The sequence below is a fragment of the Scleropages formosus genome, chromosome 6, assembly GCF_900964775.1.
Source record: "Scleropages formosus chromosome 6, fSclFor1.1, whole genome shotgun sequence".
Classification (NCBI taxonomy): Eukaryota; Metazoa; Chordata; class Actinopteri; order Osteoglossiformes; family Osteoglossidae; genus Scleropages; species Scleropages formosus.
The window spans coordinates 28,370,463-28,384,828 of NC_041811.1; the positions used below are offsets into that span (position 1 = coordinate 28,370,463).

Sequence of the window (14,366 nt, forward strand, 5' to 3'; positions counted from 1 at the left end):
GGCCTGAATGTAGAAATGATATTTGGACTTTACCACCAGCAAGTCGAGACAATACTGTGTGTGTGTTCAGCTTTTTGGTCGGTGTTCGAGCTTCTGCTAGATTTGTCCTATAATCGGCCTCCTCAGCTCAGGCTGTTATCTTAATGATTTCTGTATTTGTCAACAGCTATCTGCAGCAGGTACATATTTTTACCAACTTCTTGTTGCACCTTATGAACCTTGTGCACAATACTTGTGTAAAACTTGTTTTAAATTCCATTTTGGCAAGGTGACAAATCTTCAGCCCCAGACTCCAGACCAGACGGCCTCCATTCTTCAAAACCGTAGGCCATCCAGTTTCCCATAAATATGCTTCAATTACCGAATGATACATAACTGTCCATGTTTGTACTAATCATTTTTTGTCAAGTCAGACAAAAAGTATGAATTCTGAGATGAGTTTGAACTGTCTGGTCTCTCTTCAAATCCCACCCACTCTTATACCTGCAGCCAGCTGGATAAAAAGGACAAAAACCTATCAACAAAAAGACACTTCATTTAAACTAAGATTATTCCCATGACAAAAAAATTAAAATAAGCCCAAAATAAATTCAGATGCAAACAAGACAAGTAACAAAGAGAAGTAAAAAAATTTATTGCAGTATTCGCTCCGCCAAAAGTGCTGGGGATCCCTTTCTCTCATTACTAACCTGGTGACCTAATACATCAAAATCTACATTTACAAAAATCCTCCTGCAGGTAGGCCACGTATACTGTATGCTTCCTTTTAAACATAAATTATATTCAGGAGACTCTGCCATTGTACAGCATGGATGGACCCCCCCCCAAAAAAATTAAAAACAAATATAAAAAACTGCTTCCCTGGAGATTGAGCTATGCTAAAGAAAGCCATCCGGTACTAGGTTATACTCCAAGAACACTTTATTAAGAACATCAACACACTAATTTCCAACATTCACTTTAAGTTTATTTTTTTTTTTTAAACAGAATTTGTCAGATATAAACATTTTTGTTAAACTATGATACAGTGGGAGTAGAAATCAAACAACCGGGTTGCTGCACAACAGCGAAGGAACTCCCACACAATGTTTACCAAACATTTCCTTCTCCTGTAGTTTCATCCTGGTTAACCACAGCATGTGTTGGATCCACATCTCTTATGTTCTTCATAGACCAGTTTTAATAGGCCTTTCTTTACTCCCTCAGGTTCATCAGAATGTTGTATTTAAAGTTCTGTGTGTTTGTAGTATTCTTTAGAAAATATTGGATCCCAGTGAAGTTCAGATGTTCATGTAGGAGTAACCAAAATTAGCTGGAGGTCCCCTCTTTTGCTGCATACAGCGATCGTAAAGTCTGCACCATTTTATTAGTCAGCTTGTGCGCGCTCGTCAAGACAATTTTCTTGTAAATGATGTCCGACTCCTTGATGGTGTCCACCCAGGGCACCAGTTTGCGTCCATCACGCTTCTTAGCCTCAGCCCAGGTGCCTGAGTAAGAGCCAGCCATCCAGTGGACACTGTAACCAGTGCTGGTCTTCTGGATGACCCGTGCAATCTGTGGCCGATCCTTGTACTTGGGACAGCATATAGCAATGACGTCCATAGCTTCCACTGTTTCATTCATGTGACCAGATGCCTCTGCAGAGTCTCCTCCGCGTTTGACCTTCCGAGATGACTGTGGAGAGTTTTTTTTTTTAAAAAAAAGAAAAAAGAAAAGAAAAGGTGGTTTACTGCACTGACAGAAGCGAGGGCTTCACTGATATAGCCAGCAACTATTACCAACACCATAGAAAACTACTGCTGTTCAGCCCTCACCCCTGGAGTTCGCTCATCGCCATCACTCTCATCATCTTCTGAGTCAAGAGTGGTGTTGTTCTTGGGGCTAGAGCCACCTAGCAGTGCAGTAATGGCTTTGTTTCTGGCATTGGCGCTAGCTGATGCTTCTCCCTCCTCATCTTCCTCATCTGGGTCCAAGTGTTCCATCAGCAACTTGAACTAAGACATGCACAACAAGACAAGGGTGGTCAAGAACTATATATTCAATCTATAAAATGAAACTACATACCAAGTGGAGTTAAAGGCAGGCAAAATTGTCTAGGATTTCTAAAATATAATTCTAGGTGGACAGCTGGTGCCATAGTGCTTAGAGCTGCTGCCTTTCATACCCAAAGGTTGCAGGTTTGAATTCTACCTCCAACTGCAGTATCCTTGAGCAAGATACCCTAAATTACTCCAGTAAACTTACCCAGCTGTATAATTGGGTAAATAATTGTAACTTAATGTTCTAAGTTGCTTTGGAGAAAAGCATCAGCTACATGAATTTTTTTTTTTTTTTTAAGATTTATTCATTTAGCTGACGCATTTACACATCTGTTTCAGATACTGAGCATTTTAGCCTGGACTAGACATTTATACAGCTTTGGACACATGCTGTCTGTGGTTACACAACCACCAAAACTCTTCCTAGTTATTAATCTTTGAACACTCCAGTTTCCCACATTGATTCACCTTCCCAATATCTCAACATCTATATTTATCAGTTATCTGCTGTTTCTAAAAGACATAGTGGTGGATTGAACTCAGAATTAGTCTTTTAAGCCATTTATAATTTAGTAATAGATGGAAGGCAACACTTACATCCAGGTACTGCCTGACAATTTTCCTCTTGGTTTCGTAGGAGAGTTCAGCACTGGACATGTTGTTAGACAGGAAGTCTAGTGTCTGACGGGGGGTGAAATGTACATGTGGCTTCCTGTTCACTGCCTTGTCATACACTTTGGCCGACTCAGTAGGGGAGTACTTCTGGATTTTACTGCAGGAGGAAAATGGGAGCATTGAAAAACCAAAACTTGCTTCCTCTTTCATATTGTGAAGAGGTGAATATCATAGAGAACAGCTTAGAGAGGAAGGTCTGGGATGCTTCCATTTAGAACACCACCTACATTCACACGAGAACATTTAGAAGAAAAACTAATTTCTCAAAGCTGAAATTAATGCAACTGAACTCAATTAGTAATTTGGGTGCTGCACACCTGTCTGAGAAGCCATAGAGGTTCTTTAGGTGCTGTTTCAGCACCAGGAGCAGCAGAATGCCCTGGGAGGCATTAGCAAAATCCAACAGTGGTGCAGGATTATGAGGAAGCCGCCTCATCACACTGTCCACATCCTCTGTCTCCAAGTCAGAGTCCGAGTTGGACCCAGAGTTTGAATCAGAGTCAGAATCCACTATTTGCTTCAACTTCTTAGGCCGCTGCACCACTTCATCTTCATCGCTGCTGACATTCCTGCTTCTTACATCACCATCCTCCTCTTCAGAAGCATACTTCCGCTCTTGCTGCTTCTTTTCCCACCGCCTGCACTTTTTCTGTAAGCACTGTTGTGTAGGGGGGGCGGAGAATGAAGAGTTAGAGGGGACCATTTCAGTGCTTTTATGTAAGTTGTATGTGTGAGTGTCTACAAGAGTCATACGCACCTCTTTGAAGGATTGCAGAAGATTACTGCCTGAGACAGACAGTGTGATGTCGATGTGGTGCATGATAAAAAGGGGTTCATCCTGCGTCTGGTAGGGGAAACAGGCCAGGTTGTCTGCGATGTATAGCAGCATGTTCACCTCAGTCTTCTGCAGTGAGGATCAAAAAATGTTTGAAAATGACAAACAAGGTATGCCTTTTTTTAAAACCTAAATCATTAATGATATTAGAGGCATCTAACATGAATTGTCTTTCAAGGGCCTGCTCTGTAATACAGTAAATGCATCAATTTTACCAAATGGGTTACTGGTCTAGCTTTCATACAGATTGCAGACTTGTTTAAATGGAACCATTTTAAAGTTCAAATTTTACAGCAATATTAAAGTTTTTTTTTTTCTTTTTTTTTTTAATGATTGCATACTCTTATGAAAAGAATCGTTTTCATTGGGCCAAAGACTTTAGCTGTTGGGGGTGTTCCATGCTATGTATAACACCATTATAGCACAGTTTAAACTGTGGTCCACATTGCTCATTGTTTCACCACCATATTCAAAACAAAGCAGTCTGCACAGTAGTATTAAAGTTTAAACCAATTACAGGTTTCGTCTCTGAGCAGTTGAGTATTAGTGATTGCGTGCACATATATAGAGCATAACTCACAGAGCTGTCATCAAACAGGTTGAGAAGTGAGATGAGGAAAGCTCGGCGATGCTGCCTGTTTCCCCGCACCATGCTATATAGGTGCGAGCACAGCGCCATGTGGGTTTCGTCCTGCCGGAAGCCTCGGATCACTGAAGCCTGAGTTGTCCATATGGCCTCTTGTACCTGGTAACTCATCTTCATCCCTGCCACAGCCTTCATCTGCAACACAACAGATCCATAAGGGGACTCCAGAAATCAGGGTCATCAGGTACTTGGGTCCCTTGGTCCCATCGCTATAAAGTGCAGCTCTGTGTACTTACATGAATAAAGCCTGTGTACTTCTTGTCAATCTCCACTAACTGCTGGTCAGCTTTATTCCTCATGGTGGGCTCTGGGTCCGTTCCCATGGCAATCAAATAGGGCACACACTAGATAGGACAGTGGGTGTGAAATCAGGTGCCAGGAGAAATGAGGTTGAGTCATGTATTGTGGTAGCAAGAGGAGGGCATACCTGCACGGGGTGGATAAGGCCCTGATTGAGTGTGAGTGAGATGACGTTGAGGGCAAAATGACGCACGCTGGATTGCGTGTGGAAGAAGGACTCTAACACCTGCTTCAGATAAAGCTGCATGATGGAGCTGCTCATGCCAGATGAAATGTCACCCATCTCCTTCAAATCCTCTTGTTTGGAAAGCTTCTTCCCTAAGAGTCATTTGAAAACGAATCGTTACATAATCAGCCTAACAGTCTGACACCTACAGCTATACTAACCAGGGACCTGCGGGAAGGATTTGAGTTGGGGAATAACTCACACTCGCGGTCAGCCTCCTGCATTCGTGTGTCCTCCTCTTGCAGGTACGTCTGGAGGTTTTTTAGCACCTGGATTTTTAGGTTGACGGAGCTACTTCTGTCTGACAGGATACCGTTATAAAGGCCCTTGACATCCTGGACGAACATCAAGCTCGGGTGCTGGATGAACAGGAAGCCTGTGTGCAGTAAAGGAGACAGACTGGAGCAAACACTAAGGTCTTAGCCGCCCAAAACCCTGTGATCTGCCTACCCTAGGATGAAAGGTGGTGGTCTGAGGTGCAGAAGAACCACATCAGGTGCCATGCTGAAGGGGAACAAATGGGGGATTGTCCTTGTGCACGTGTAAACTGACCAGGAACAGTGAAGGGCAGCGAGGATGATGCCTACCCAAGCCGATGATGGCCTTGGTCTGCACCTCCTCATCCTCATGCCTGGTGAAGTACAACAGCAACTCCAGCACTTTGTCCTTGATCACAACCTGGGGTCAGGGAGAGAGCAACTAAATGTCAAACCTCTTCTGAGGTAAGGCACACTCAGCACATGTGTAATTCTCATTGCACCAAGCATACCCATCCATCCCACACCACACCTTGTTGCTGCCCTTGAACTCCTCCAGGTCAAAGTCAAAGTGACGGCTTAAAGCTCCCACAGTGAACAGGGAGCGCAGGAGCGCGGGTTTATTGGCTACCAGAACCGTGCTGTTTGGGTCTTCCTGGTGTTGGGTTTTCAACTTTATCAGTGCACCTTAAAAGAGTTTAAGTGATATCAGTCACATGTAAAATTCACCAGCAAAAGCTTACACAGATCACTTCCATTCTTATGCTTGGCTATAGTATAAAAATTACCATAATAGCGATTGAAGCATGCCCAGACAAACTTGTAGTTGTGGGTAACCTTGTTTACAACAGCTCCAAGGCAGCTCACGCAGTGTTGCACAACCTACAACAAGAAAAGGTTTTGGAACACTAGATTAAAGACTGAAGATATGATGATTGTGTATGCACCAGTTCAACACAGCATCGCACACTCACCGTCATGCCATACTTAATGATGAGCTTCATCAGATCCTCCTCAATGGTAGCTAAGAAGGTCTCACTGGGGTGTTCCATCAGAGGCACCACCAGCTCTAGGATTTTGGCCACATTACAGATCACCATGAAGTCGCTCTGGGTCTGCAGGACAAAATTGCACATAGCACTTACGTTCAAAGAACAGAATCAGAGTCCTAATGGAGAAACACGGTGGACAAAAAACTAATATTTTGTACTTCAATTGGAACCTTGAAAATCATAATGTAGCTCCGTAAAAAAACTCAAAAGCATTAAGGTAAAGTCTTCCGAAAGTTTCCATGTGCAAACCTTCCATATGCTTTCTTTCTGAAATGTATTGACAAGAAAGGCTTACATTGCACTTTGTGGTGAGGTAGGGCTGCATGGTCATGGCGTGCTTCACCATCAACTGGGCACGGATCTTGCTGAACAGGTAGAGTGTTGTAATGCAAGCCACCAGGCGGCTGGAGTTCACGCTCTTGTTTTCTGAATCTAGGTGTATGAGAACACAAGAGCCACAAGTAGTTTCACTTGTCTTTGCATGCCCCCCATCTTTATCAGCTTCATTCTGAAGGATATGGCTGAGAACTACATGGGAATTAAAAAAAAAAAAAAAACCAATGTGCATCAGGACTAGGAAAAGGCAGTGTACCTGCCAGGGATTCCTCATATTTCAGGATGTGCTCCACCAGGTTGTCTACCAGCTGCACACAGGCTTTCCTGGCTGGCTTGTAGGATGCGTCCTCCTCCGTCTTCAGCAGCTGCGGTACAAAAAGGACACGCCTGTCAGTAGAAAACCCCTGTCCCTGCCATGGGATTACCTGCCTTAAAAGTCTCCTTTCATTAAAACAAACTATACTCAAGTCGTGGCGATTACCATTAAAACAGGTAAAAACTTACGTTTTGTAGAAGTTGTTCAAACCAGTCATACCCAGTGTCTCTACATGCAGAAACCTGGGGAAGACATTTTCCCAGAAATGCAATTACCAGAATTCACACTGAAAACTGCTAGGTCGTGGAGAGACTGTCACTGGGGACTGGAACCCCACATACATGGATATAATTTAAAGGTCTACAGCAGAAAATATTTTAAATGTTTCCAGAATGTATATGAGGACTCAAAACACTAGATACTGGTTTCAGGTTTGATGTCAAAAGTGGTCTTAAAAAACAGCAAAGAACTTCTTGTCTGGATGTGTTTTCACAAAGTTTGTTTAAATGTAAATGTGCTGGAAAACCTCCATGCTTGGCCTCACCACATCAGTGATGTTGAGGATCTTCCTGGTCATAGCCTCCTTGTCGTGACTGGGCGTTGGAGTGAACCACAGCTTCTGGAATGTCTCATTCACCAATTTCTGTGGAAGAAAATGTGAAACCTACACTCACAGACAACTCAGCTATGTCACTTTACCATAGAGTGCATTATAACTCCAAACTCATAAGTAGTGACTTAGGTGTGTTTCAAGTATAACACTACTCCACACACAAGAAGTGTGCTCAAGTAAAATACAAGTCAGACGAACCTTGATGCCTTCCTCGTCATTAACCCTTCGTATCATCTTCACACACATTTCTGTGATCTTGTGAAAGGTGGGCTGCTCCAGGCAGATATCTCTCAGGATCTTGATCACTCTCTTCCTCACACTGATGCCTGTGTCCTGGGAGAAGCAAGACAAGGAGCCATCAGACCAGAATCCAAAATACACTTAAACAAGAACATCCTCAGGCCTCAATACTTCATATGTTGAGACTTTCCCAGACAGCTATTTTCAATCACCACCACTAGGTGTCAGTGTGTCCAAATGTTGCCTCAAATGAACTTTCAAACTTAAGTCAGCTATAAGACTGAAACACTGCTACAAGCATTTACAAGGTGCCATGAGTGGAATGAATTCCCTGAGCCAGAATCCCTGTACCCTTTTCTAATCGTTAAGCCAACACAGCCCCCAGGACCACAGCAATACATCTTTTGCTTTCCATGTAGTGGCTATTGTTACTATGTTTTGTACAAAGGGAAGTACTTCCTGGAAAGCAATACAGTTTAGTCCCATGCAACAGTCTGTACACTGTTGGTGTGGAGCCAACGGAGCACATGGGGACAGATGGTAGTGTACAGATAGACATTTATACAGCTGGGTAATTTTACTTACCCTAAATTGCTCCAGTAAAATTACCAAGCTGTATAGATGGGTAAATAAAAGTAGGTAGTTTAACATCATAAGTTGCCTTGGAGAAAAGCATCAGCTAAATGTGCAAATGTAATGATTGTTTTCAATCGTAAATTACACCAGAATCCTGATTAACATACCAGAATCCTCTCAATGAGCATGTCGTAGTACTGCTCAGTGAGTTGTGGCCGGCTCAGCACAAATCGCCCCAGTAGTTCCACTGCTGCCTCACGCACGCTGGTGGAGTTGTCCATCAGACGTCCATGCACCCCGCGCTGCATGTCCGGCTGGGGGGACAAACAAGCAACGTCACTACAGATCGTCCTGTGCCAAAGAACTTAAGAACGTTGGAACGTAAGCTAAAAAGGTATATCCAATAAACAAAGAGACAGCTGCAACAGATACTAAGTTGAGCTGCATGCGGATTCTAGTAAGTTTCAGCAGACGGTAGAACTCACTCGGGCCAGAATACTGGGGTCCACAGCGACTACCTCTGAAAGACATTTCATTGCCTTGGTTCTGACAGCAATCGCACTCTCTCCCAGCACTCTCAGGATCTGAGGGAAGACAGATGATAAGCAGGTCCGTATCCGAAATTGCGGTCATGTAAAAACAAGGAAGATACAAAAGCTGACAACATGCACTCTTACCTGTGTTAAATAAATATCGAAGCTTTGTGCAAACGGCCTCATGGAGGCCAAGTATCGGACTATGAGGCAAGCGTCATCATAGTCCACGGTATCAGAGTTCATTCTGCGCAAAGACACACTGATCAGGACTCTCCATTTGCAGACAGATGTGAGACACTCAATTTTTAACTAAAGTGTAACAATAATGGAAGAACTGCAGGAGGGTCCAGTTCTTTTCTAGTAGAGCTATGCCAAGAGGATTGCACCATCTTGTCCTGTCATATATGCTGTGTAGTAGCAAATGAAACCTTGTCTTGCCAATGTGTGTTTGGAGGGCAGCGCCTACCTGAGTGTGCTGAACTGTGAAGGTGTGGTCTTGATGATGGATCGCAGGAACTTCTTGCGTGCCTCTGCTCTTTGCATGATTTCCCCTGTGACTTCCACATCCTTTGCATGGTGTGGACCCTCAGATGAATCCTCATCCTTCTGATTTTGCGTCTTCATTGCCTTCTCGGTTTCCGTAGTCGTGTCGCGGAACCACTGAGCAATGTAGAACTTCCGTGCAAACTTTTGAGCAGAGCCAAGTACACCCATGTCAGCTACAGCATAGGGAACCTTCGTTGCTGTCAACTGCAGTCTGCAACTTCCACCCCCACATAGCCTGTTTCAATCTTGCAACAAACAACAAGGTTGGTTCATGTCTTCATAGCTTCAGACTATGCAGCCCCAACCTACTCAGGTGCAGCTTAGGAAATCTATGCAGTGTCAGCTTCAGTAATCATTTAAACATCTAAACATCAGTTTTAGTCTGGGTAGTGCTTGCAGATTTAACAGTGCAGCTCAAATGGAAATTGTCCTGTTTTGGCTGGTTAAAGATCTTGACTTGAGAAACTGATGCTGTTTCAACACTCACCACAAGCGAAGGGTCTGTTTCAGCATTTTTCTGAAGATATTCCAGCAGAGCCTTCTGCAGTTGCTGTGTCTCGTCATTCCCAGATGTCTTGGGAATGAATAAAGAAAGGTGAGTGCAATGATTCCTTGGGAGTATAACAAGTTTTAGCTGTGGCAGGGTTCAATGTGAATATACCTCTTGGAGGATGCGGTCAATGGATCCTTGGTCCATCTTGCTGGTAACTGCATCCTTGCGGAGGCGTGCAGCCACTGTGCCCAGGTAGTCAAGGGAAGCAACCCGAAGGGCCATTTCAGTCTGCTTATTGCTGAACTGGTGAACCTGGGGGAAGAGGCAGTGTAACACGCAGTTGTGTACACTTCGCATCAGATTTGTTGTTCTACAATTGTGAAGAGATTCTCTTCTCTCACCAGCAGTCGACCCAGTAGGCTCAGCAACAGTTCAGCAGCTGGCCACTCGGGCTTGTTGACTGTTGACAGCAGATCCTGCACAAAATTCTCAAACAATGGCCGGTAGTCCTCCTCACCCTGCTTGCTGCCACACCTGGACAAAATATCAGAGAAGGAACAAACAGGCAGACAGGGATTATAAACCTGATATGAACCCATGGTGAAGAGTAACAGCGGTTCAGCTGAGGTCAACAAAAATCTTACTTTTTGAGAAACACGGAAAGAAAGTTCTGAGCAGTTCTCATCGCAGTCTCATACGAGTTTATGATCAAGACGTCCTGATCCACCTAGTGGAAATTAAAGTTCATGAAAGAAGATTAGGATAAGTAACTAAGCCCAAGACTTGGAGGACACCTCAAAAGTTTAATCAAGGCCCCTATTTATAGATAGTAGAGCAACAAAATATGGTTTAAGTGTAGTGTTTAATGTATGTTTTTTTACTTCCTAGCCACATAACAGGTAGAAGAGATGCATTAAACAAGGGCAGAAATGGTTGAAAGGTACATTCTCACCTTCTTGTCGATCTCATCCTCACTGCCATTGTCCTTATCACTGGGAAGAATTACCACACACTGAATAAGCTGGAGAACAAGGGCCGTCACCATCTGGATGTACATGGGCTCCCCATCAACATCGCTGCTGTTCAGCCTGGAGGGAGGGGCATACTGACAGTTAAACAGACTGAACTACATCTTTTACCCATGTACACTGCTACTGTTTGGCTTGGAGGCATGGTTGCACACAAGAACATGGATGCAAGCATAAACAGAAGTATAGAAAATATGTCACTGATTTTCAGTAGTTCTGCTATCATGTAACATGTCTCAGTCATTTCATGTCACAGTGATACTGTCACCTGAAGTTCCTGAGACTACGTTTGCTTGTGGGCAGCCTAGCCAGAGAGGTGAAGATCTCCTCCAGAATCAGCTGCCTGTGCTTCTCATACCGTGAGAACACCTGGGCCACAGGGACAGGCATGTGATCAGTGCAAACACCAAATAACATTCTCTACATACCACTAAAGCCAAGCAAGGGCATAGGCCAATAGGCAGAATCATGATCGAAAAGGCTTGCAAATTTGCACGATTGTGTGAACTCACTGCAGTCACCAGCTTGATGGCACACAGCTGCAGCTCACTGACATTCTCCACAAAGAATGGTGTGATGCCCATGGAAGAGACCTGAGTTTGACCAGAAAGTCAGTAAAATGCAGCACTAACACTTAACTGTCTCTTTAGAGAGGTTTCTCACCTGGAGAATGGTAGTGTCTGTTAGGAGTTGGATCTCCAAGAGCTCTGAAATGTTACTGACGATGTCACACACTTTGTTGTAGAGCATGACAATAACCCTTTGCTTGTGTGTGGAGCATTTGGCTCTCTTCGCCTTGGAACTCAGCATCCCACCTAGGAACAGAAGTAAGTAAGGAATATTAACATGCCCTGTATAAGGTATGCAAATCCTAGAAATAAAGCAAATGTTTCTTTTACATCTTTCTTCTACATTTTCTTGGTAAGATGTAAGATAAGACATGAACTACATTAGATCTCCCTTATGCAACCTGACATGTTTCAAACATCTTCCATGGATGGGATGACCAACATTCAGATACTTTAAATTAGAGTTTCGTAAAAGTGGGCTATCAAGTTTAGCATACTCAGAGGAAACTGTAGATATAAGATACACACAAAGTAACCAAGACCCAAAGAACCAAAAAAAAAAACAGTAATAGCACTCTTACCTCCATGGGGGTCCACACGATACACAGGATCATACTGAGGATACATGGTGTTCTGCAAGTGAAACTTGGTGTACTGGAGTACCCTCTCGATCACATCCTCAATGTACACAGCCTTGGGCATGTACAGAGATGTCATAATATTGAGGGCTGTAAGGCAGGCATCGGCAGACTTGGTCACCCGTTCCATGATAAGATCTCGCCACAGTCGCTCCTCATCCTCAGCATCATTGTCCTGAAAGGAAGACTGACTAGATTAGAGCAGCCAATAACTGTAGGAGAAGACAAAATATCAAGGAGGCAGGAAGTATACCCTCTACTAACAAAACTGCATGTTGACTCTGGATGACAAACTCACATGGTTTATGAGAGTGGAGAGCTTTGAACCATCCTGAATGTTCTTCTCCAGTATATTCAGAACTTTTACCAGCTTGTCTGATGTAAGCTGTGAATGGCAGATGAGACATTCAATCAGGAAAGCATAAGTTGTTAAGTAAAACTGTTTAAGTGCAGGTCTGACAAGACAACAATACCAATGCCCTCAGCTCTGGTTTGGAGCTACAGCAGCCAGCCTTGCCATACCCTGCTGGTGATGCCCATGGCCTTGATCTTGGCTGACTCGCTGGCCAGCTCACTCAGCTGGTGCTTCCCAAGCAGCAGTTCCTGGGGGATCTCGTCATCATCCGCTGGAGAGAAAACAGGACTCATTGAAGGTTATGCCTGACTGCTATGAATCATCATCTGACTCAACACAGATTTAGACTTTCGAGAATACTGCATTGAAAAAATTTGAGGAGGAGGATGGGTGTGGGAAGAAGCAAATAACTTCTGGGGAAAGAAAGAAAACTTAGCAGGTCAGTCAGAATGACTATAAATCCAAATATGGTTATTAGAATTAAACCACCAGTAAGTTAGACAATCTTCCTACAATTTTGTAATATCACTTTTTACACTAATAAGTTTGGGCTTTCCAACCAATCAAATCCCAGATGGACACAACGAAAGGGTAACTAATAGCAACTCCACTTCAAAGCAAAACAATTCATGTAGTTCATTAGTACCTAAAGCAGTGAAGTCCATATCCTCAAGGTTTTCCAGGATGTTATCGACACTTCCCGAGAAACGCTTAAATGTTGACGAATCCATCATTTCTGTAGAGAAAGTTTTAAAAATTACCAGGTTTTTATGAGTAAAACCCAGTTCTGTTTGAACAGAAAAAAAGTCCTTGCAAGTACCTTCAGGTGTGAGCTTTGGTTCATATCCCTTCCTCTTCTTTTGTTTTTCTTTCTTCTTCATCTTTCTAGCCACTGTTAGAAATAGAAGGGTGACCTGCCTTGTGGTGTAAAACACAACTACAGTGACATGCCTGGATACTCATTGGATCAGGTTTTCTCCTTCAGACACTCGAGGCCAAACCACTATTAGTCATCAAGACCTGGTGTCATGGATAATAAAGCAAACGGATTCATACTGCCTATCCTCCCAGTCACCTTTCAGGTATAAAAGTTAGGATTTTTGTTCCAGTCCAAACTGATTCATCAATAGATACAGAAAACTATTAAGAACTTCACATCCTGACTATTGCAGCAAATGTCTCAATCAGCTGAAACCTGCTGCAGAGCATTTGACCATATAGGCCAGCAAGGTACTCACAGTCACTCAGGTTTGGCAGTGGGGATTCATCTTCGGAATACTCCGGGCTGCGGTCCCGCTGGCGGCTACCAGAAGCCCTACGGCCCTCGTGACCCCCCCCACTTCGTCGTGACTCCTTCTCCTCATATTCCCAGGCGCGGTCACGATCCTTCTTATGCCTTTTCCGAGCTGCTGCACACAAGATGGAGAGCAGACTGGAGTGACATCACACCTGCTTAGTTGACACTGAAGTCAGTTTAGGAGATTGTGTGCTTCCTTTTAATTTTTCTGAACTTACTCATGGAACAGGTAACGGACTCGTCACTACTTTCACTTCATTTTACTTCTACGAAACACCCATTTATGGCAGATTTGCATTCATGGTACAATATACAAGAATGGAGAACAAACTCAAGGAAGTGCAACACCTATAGAGATTCTACATAGATTCTGCACATTACCCTGTCATTCTACAGTATGGGACAAAGACTGAAAAACCAGAGAATACTTACACTCAGTGACACACTCACTGTCATCCTCAGAGCTGACCTCAGCATACTTCGGCTTGTCATTTACTGTACTTCGCTTGCGTTTGTTCATCTTTACCCTCTCACACAGCGGCATAGTGGACTCTATCTCAGCCAGAAGGTGTGGAGGAAGCTCCTTCAGCACTGACTGGTCCACGTCACCTCAGGGAGCAAGGCAAAAAAAAAAAAATTAATATACTATAAATGTGTATTCTCCAGAAGTGGGATGGATGTTGTGTTATTGCAAAACAATCTGCAATAAATGCTTTACTCAATTTTTCCAAAGAAAAGTTGTCAGTTCTCAACTGTTTGCCTACCAGTGCAATTCTCAAAGCTATTACTAGAG

At 43.5% G+C, this 14,366-nt stretch overlaps 1 protein-coding gene across 10 annotated transcripts in view; it reads right to left on the bottom strand.

The window, feature by feature from the left end:
* Positions 1–664: 664 nt before the first annotated feature.
* LOC108935142 (nipped-B-like protein) overlaps positions 665–14,366 on the bottom strand; it is a 39,590-nt gene continuing 25,888 nt past the window's right edge. For 4 of the 10 annotated variants that reach the window (XM_018753499.2, XM_018753473.2, XM_018753484.2 and 1 more), the window contains 36 exons: positions 14,006–14,182; positions 13,515–13,685; positions 13,097–13,168; positions 12,923–13,012; positions 12,444–12,547; positions 12,220–12,306; positions 11,865–12,096; positions 11,378–11,529; positions 11,227–11,307; positions 10,983–11,083; positions 10,639–10,774; positions 10,331–10,413; positions 10,088–10,220; positions 9,855–9,998; positions 9,681–9,767; positions 9,114–9,334; positions 8,789–8,891; positions 8,597–8,695; positions 8,279–8,425; positions 7,494–7,628; positions 7,227–7,325; positions 6,871–6,924; positions 6,623–6,731; positions 6,326–6,462; positions 5,953–6,093; positions 5,767–5,860; positions 5,511–5,665; positions 5,309–5,399; positions 4,924–5,097; positions 4,623–4,813; positions 4,432–4,539; positions 4,130–4,330; positions 3,032–3,618; positions 2,637–2,811; positions 1,815–1,994; positions 665–1,674 (listed from right to left, as the gene is read on the bottom strand). In XM_018753499.2, the coding sequence (XP_018609015.1) occupies positions 1,309–1,674; positions 1,815–1,994; positions 2,637–2,811; positions 3,032–3,618; positions 4,130–4,330; positions 4,432–4,539; positions 4,623–4,813; positions 4,924–5,097; positions 5,309–5,399; positions 5,511–5,665; positions 5,767–5,860; positions 5,953–6,093; positions 6,326–6,462; positions 6,623–6,731; positions 6,871–6,924; positions 7,227–7,325; positions 7,494–7,628; positions 8,279–8,425; positions 8,597–8,695; positions 8,789–8,891; positions 9,114–9,334; positions 9,681–9,767; positions 9,855–9,998; positions 10,088–10,220; positions 10,331–10,413; positions 10,639–10,774; positions 10,983–11,083; positions 11,227–11,307; positions 11,378–11,529; positions 11,865–12,096; positions 12,220–12,306; positions 12,444–12,547; positions 12,923–13,012; positions 13,097–13,168; positions 13,515–13,685; positions 14,006–14,182 (5,417 nt within the window). In that variant the 3' untranslated portion in view covers positions 665–1,308. Of the gene's footprint in view, positions 1,675–1,814; positions 1,995–2,636; positions 2,812–3,031; positions 3,619–4,129; positions 4,331–4,431; positions 4,540–4,622; positions 4,814–4,923; positions 5,226–5,308; positions 5,400–5,510; positions 5,666–5,766; positions 5,861–5,952; positions 6,094–6,325; positions 6,463–6,622; positions 6,732–6,870; positions 6,925–7,226; positions 7,326–7,493; positions 7,629–8,278; positions 8,426–8,596; positions 8,696–8,788; positions 8,892–9,113; positions 9,335–9,680; positions 9,768–9,854; positions 9,999–10,087; positions 10,221–10,330; positions 10,414–10,638; positions 10,775–10,982; positions 11,084–11,226; positions 11,308–11,377; positions 11,530–11,864; positions 12,097–12,219; positions 12,307–12,443; positions 12,548–12,922; positions 13,013–13,096; positions 13,169–13,514; positions 13,686–14,005; positions 14,183–14,366 lie in introns of those variants that run through there. The other 6 variants (XM_018753556.2, XM_018753518.2, XM_018753538.2 and 3 more) reach the window with 4 other exon arrangements.